The sequence below is a fragment of the Ipomoea nil genome, unplaced genomic scaffold (assembly GCF_001879475.1).
Source record: "Ipomoea nil cultivar Tokyo-kokei standard unplaced genomic scaffold, Asagao_1.1 scaffold0302, whole genome shotgun sequence".
Taxonomy (NCBI): Eukaryota; Viridiplantae; Streptophyta; class Magnoliopsida; order Solanales; family Convolvulaceae; genus Ipomoea; species Ipomoea nil.
This window is the reverse complement of record NW_017616730.1, coordinates 3,915,558-3,921,557: the sequence shown is the minus strand read 5'-3', so window position 1 is coordinate 3,921,557 and position 6,000 is coordinate 3,915,558. Positions and strand designations below refer to the sequence as shown.

General features: G+C 36.7%; 1 protein-coding gene across 1 annotated transcript; it reads left to right on the top strand.

Annotated features, from left to right (window-relative positions):
* The first annotated feature begins 677 nt into the window (after positions 1-677).
* LOC109159383 lies at positions 678-3,881 on the top strand. Its single transcript, XM_019307500.1, has 3 exons — positions 678-1,559; positions 2,249-2,776; positions 3,728-3,881. Exons 1-3 carry the CDS (start codon positions 771-773, stop codon positions 3,827-3,829), a joined length of 1,419 nt encoding a protein of 472 aa, XP_019163045.1. The 5' UTR covers positions 678-770; the 3' UTR covers positions 3,830-3,881.
* The last annotated feature ends 2,119 nt before the right edge of the window (positions 3,882-6,000 follow it).

Sequence of the window (6,000 nt, the reverse complement as noted above, 5' to 3'; positions counted from 1 at the left end):
TCCTGAAAGTAATGTACTTTTAGTATATTAAAAATGTACTTTTTGTTATAGTCCACACAATAATTCGCCTTATTCTAAACATCAGGCCGGGGCAAAAGATGCGGAATGAGAAAATTAAACGGAATGTTAATTATGGCAAACAAATGAAAGTCAATGATGTTATCAGCAAAATTAAAAAAGTATGACTAAATGTGACAATGCCACACTACTGAATGACAAAAAATGAAATTTGCTTCCGCTATAAATGGAGTACTTTTGCTTTGTTAAGCGATCAGCGAATCATGCTGTCCATACTGTTGCTAGGGAAGCTGTTTCTGTATCAGGTTGCTGGGAGTGGTTTGATGATCTTCCTCATTATCTTGATGATTTAATGAATTAATTTCTTATCTTCAAAAAATGAAATTTGCTAAAAAAAAAAAAAAAAAAAAATCCCTTTTTGTACCCAAAAATGATGAAAAAAAAAAAAAAAAAAAAAAAAAAAAAAAAAAAAACCTCACAAATAATGAGGCTAGGAAGCACATGAACCACCATTTATACCAGACGAGTAGAATGTTAAAAGTTAAAAACTATTTTCAGCAGCATAATACACTCCAGCAAAATCACAAGATGCTCCATAGGCTGTCACATGAATCAACAAGTTCTTACAAGTTAGTTACACTTCTTCATTATAAACTAATAGAAGTATAGATTGCATTGACAACATTTTTGTTCACATCATCATCCTTAATTCCCATCAAACCAACAATTCTTGAATCACAGGAATCAATAATATGTTGTCACCAAAACATAGTATTGCTTCAATGCTGAAATCAGTAGTAATTTCAAGCCTGATCGTGTTCTTATTCTACAGTTTCTTGAGCACCCACCCTTATTGCCAATCATACAAAATCTTCCATAAAAGGCTGCCAGAAAACGCCGCCGCCGATCATCTTCTAGAAACATCTCCGACAAACATCACCCACCTAGTATTCGGAATCGCAGGTTCGTCAAACACGTGGGGGAACAAAAGATGGTACATAGAATCATGGTGGAAGCCAAACACCACCCGGGGCTACCTCTTCCTGGACACCCCTCCACTCCGGCACCTCCCATGGCCGCCCACCTCGCCGCCGTTCAGAATCTCCGACGACAACTCCAAGTACCTGCAGCCCAACAACCGGCGCCGCACGCCCTCCGCCGCCATTCGGATGGTGCGCGTGATCCAGGAGACATTCCGGGCGGCGGAAAACGGCGGCGGGGCGCGGTGGTACGTGATGGCGGAGGACGACACGGTTTTGTTCGTGGAAAACTTGGTGGGTGTTCTGTCGAGGTATGATCATAGGAAGATGTTTTATATTGGGATGAACTCAGAATGCATTATGAGAAACTATGATACCTCGTTTGGAGTGGCGTTTCGTGGAGGTGGCTACGCCTTGAGCTATCCTCTGGCGAAGGCCGTGGCGGAGAATATGGACGCTTGTATCAAACGGTATCCGTTTTTGTTCGAGAGCGACCATATTTTGCAGTCGTGTATTGCTGATTTGGGCGTCTCCCTCACTCAAGAAAAGGGTTTTCATCAAGTAAGTATAATATACTTACATGCAAGGAAAAGTTTACAATGACAACATAAGTAGTCAGGAATTTCAACCACTTACAGATCCAGATAATAGGGGCCGGGTCGAATTTGTAACTTTGTTGTTAACAAGTCAACACTCTGCCTACAACATCAAATATAATATAAAATAGACAATACAATTTCAACTGGTCATAGAAGTGAAGTTTGGAAAGTATGATCATGATCGAGTCTCATCAGCGGCAGTGTGAGAGCAAGCTCTCAAAGTGAGGGGCTCTTTGTGCGCAATAAGCAAAGGTCTAGCCGGGACGTAAGAGACCCTTAAGGTTGGGGTTCTACCTTTTGGAAAGTAAAATGGACAATACTAATCAAGTTAGTCAGTTAATTGGCATGCTAATTATACAAAGTTACAAGTTCTTTCAATGACAGCGGCCTATCAGCTATCTTGGTTTAAACCCACTATGAATAATTTAATTTACTTTCTTGTTGTCATTTACTCAATATACATCCTCTAGTAAAAGTTGCAGAATTTCGTCTATATCACTCGAATACAACATGAAAAAGTACATGATAGTACTCGATCCAAAAGACACTAAAACCCTATTTTCCTCTATATATCTCTATACAAAAACAGCTAGCTAGCTAGCCTCTAACATTACCTTAATTGTTGTTGGTGTATATATGTTTGGCATGCAGATTGATCTAACCCAGGACATTTCTGGGCTGCTGTCATCCCACCCACATTCCCCAGCTCTTTCCCTGCACCACCTAGACGCAGTGGCGCCCATCTTCCCATCCATGAACCGACAAGAAGCCCTAAAACATCTCATGAAAGTCGCCGAGGTTGACCAGCCACGTCTGCTACAACAAAGCGTCTGCTACTTGAAGAAAAGCAACTGGAGTTTTGCTGTTTCCTGGGGCTACTCCGTACAAATCTACGAGCAATTCATCCCGCCCAGCGTTCTCCAGAAGCCCCTGGAAACGTTTTCCGAGTGTCGGAGGGGAGCCAGGCCTCCTTACATGTTAAACGCCCGGCGGCTGTCGAAAGACTCCTGCGAGGCTCCGCATGTTATTTTCTTCGATTCCGTCGAGGAAAGCGTGTTTGACCATGTCGTCACGACCTACTCCAAGCGATCCCCGCGTGGGCTGCCGCCCTGTGCCAACAATTCCGCCGACGGCATTGCCAAGATCCGCGTGCTTTCTCCCATGAAAAAGCTTCAACTGGTAATTATTACACATTTAATTAAACATCATGAATGGAGCACAACTGCCATTGCTAAAAACAAAAACGAACCTTCTTTTTGCAACTACTTTAACAAATGATATGGTCGATCGGTAATATCAATATATGATCACTTAAAAAAAAAAAAAAAAAAAAAAAAACTTAGATGATCACATTTTAGTGGGACTAATTTTAAGTTAGCAGGACCTGTCCCTAGAGCCTCTGCCAGTTTTATATATATATATAGGGAAGGGATCAGGTGCGGGTGGTGCTTTCCAAGCGGTTGTGCGGGTGGGCTTACATTAAGCATTACACTATGGCACTTTTAAGTACACAACAGACGTACATTAAACACACAAACAAAATACATTCAGAATACAAACTCACGCATCTTAAGCACAATCCTCACACACCTTAAACACAAAACTCACGCACCTTAAACACAAAAATACACGCACCTTAAGTTTTAACAACAACTCACATTAAGTACACACTCACGCATATTAAGTACAAAACTCACGCACCTTAAGCACAAGACTCACGCACATCAAGTACAAAACTCATACACTTTAAAGTTTTAACAACAACTCACATTAAGTACACACTTACGCACATTAAGCACACAACTCACGCACCTTAGACACAAGACTCACGTACCTTAAGTACAAAACTCACGCACATTAATCAACCGCACAACTACACGGGAAGCATTCACCCGCACTGGAAACATATATATATATATATATATATATATATATATATATATATATATATATATATATATATATATATATATATATATATATATATATGACTTGTTTGAGTGATGGGGAAGAAACCCAATTTTCTGACAAGTTTAGCAAGACATGTTTAAGGAAGAATTATATATATATATATATATATTCTAAGATGAAGTTATTAAGAATGTTACGTTGTGTGTTTGGTTGGTGCAGGTTGGAAGCAGAAGAGAATGTTGTGATATAGTTGAGATAGTAGGGATGGATACAATGGGAATAATGCTAAGGAGTTGTATGAAGAATGAAATAGTTGGGTGAAGTTAGCTTAGCTAGTATAGGTTGCATTCCATCCATCTGCTACAATAATAAGATATATATATATATATATGCCCCAATAATAACTTTCTGTCTAGCTAGCTACTCCATTCTCTCCTCCTAATAAATTTTTAGGTAAACAAAATGTAGTCCATTGTTTTATTTTATAAAGAGAAGGAACATTTATTTACATTTATATGCTCATATAGTACTATGTAAAGTTCTAGAAAAATAAAATTTCAAAAATCTTCTACATATTTCAAGTACACACCCATATATTCTAGGGAATATGTGTGTGTGTTGGTCTAGTCCACACAAAGTTAATTTACCACAACATTTGACAATAAGACAATTTATATGTTCCAAAAAAAAAAAAAAAAAAAAAAAAAACTCAACTAGTTAACCAATCAACCCAAAATAAGTTTATAAACTTTACTTTGTTAGCATTCAATTCGCAGAATGTATGATTCGAACCTTACCAATAATCATAAAGGGAGGTATGAATTTGGTCTTATTATGACACTAGTGCACAATCATTTTTTGGGACCCTGTCGACTAATCTCCAAGACAAGACAGGAGTAGTGTTGAGAGACTCGCACGGATTTAGTTCAATGGTTCAATAGACAATATTTGGAAAAAGAGATCAAGATTCGAACATCGACGGCGGCAGTGTGGGGATTATGTCTAAAGTGGACAAATCCCTTATGCACACTGGAATTTGACTTTATCTGTTGAATCATTGAGCCACCGTAATTTACATCAACCCAAATGCTCTGTTGGGTCGGAGTGTGGGGACCATTGGGGTTGGGGATTCAACATTTGGGAGAAGAAGGGAGAAGGAGTAGTGTTGAGGTATAATTCTGTCGCGGAATAGGTATGGAATGGCATAGCATTCCCAGTAATAGATATATTCATTTGTTTTGTAAAACTTTTTATTCCCATGAACAATGTTCCTGGGAATGACATATTCCTCCTATAGGGAGAATAGCTATTACTAAGACCCCAGTGATATTAACCTATTCTTGAATTTGAGGAATAAATTTTATATTTTATTTCCTATTTTGCCTTTGTGAACCAAACGTGCTATTATATTGTCTAAGCAGATCATGAATTGACATACTTTAAAAATCATTATATATTTCTCGGTTGTTCATTAATTGGCTAAACACTCACGAGTTTTTAAAAAATAATTAAAAAAAATCGTTCAATAATCAAATATAAACATTCCAATTAAGTAGTGTCACGTGAAAACGTAAGTAAATTTAGGAAAGAAAGGTAGCATCTCCCTGAAATATATTAGTCTACACAATTTAAATTGGTAGATGATTAGGAAATAGGAAGCTTTATATTTCTTGCCAAGGTAGCTATCTTTTTCTTTATTATTTTTTATTGTATATTGAAATGTTGATAAAAATATCTCTCCTATCTTTATTACATTTTTATTTTTCTTATTAAATGTTTGAATTATTGATCAAAATATCTCTCTTATCTTTACCTTATATTTTAATATTTTTCATTGAATATTTGAATTATTGATCAAAATATCTCCTCAACTGCTGTCATCTAGTGGAGTTGGAACGCTTATAGCCTAAAGTTTACCTAAAATTTGCAACCTCATTAACTATCAACCAAATTACAATTATTAGGAATTTTTTTGCTGAAATTTTTTATGGTGTCTCATTTATTTTTTAAAAAGAAAATTGTACTTAAATTCAATTAACTATATTATCAAGCTAAGTATGAAATCGGGTGTGCAACCATGTGCAACAAGTACGACCAAAATATTATTGGTAATAATTGAACTTGTGATCATCGAAATACAAGAATCGCATTTCACATAGTCAATGTCCATTTTGAAATTTTTTTAAAGGAATAAGGGTCAAATAGGTCATCTAATTACACACCAAAATGCAATTGAGTAACGCAATTTCATGCAATTTAATTTAAAATGACTTGTTTACCTGTTAATGTGCTGATGTGTCGATTCTTTTATTTAAAAATAATTTTAAAAATTTTATTTTAATACTTTTAAAACAAATAATTATTTTAAAAAAAAAAAAAAAAAAAAAAAAACTGTCGGAGACGAAGAGGCTCCATGGCTGGCCCTTCGTTTTCGTGGCTGGCCGGAGACGAAGGGTCTCCTTCGTCCCTGGCAAGCCATGGGGCTAATTTTT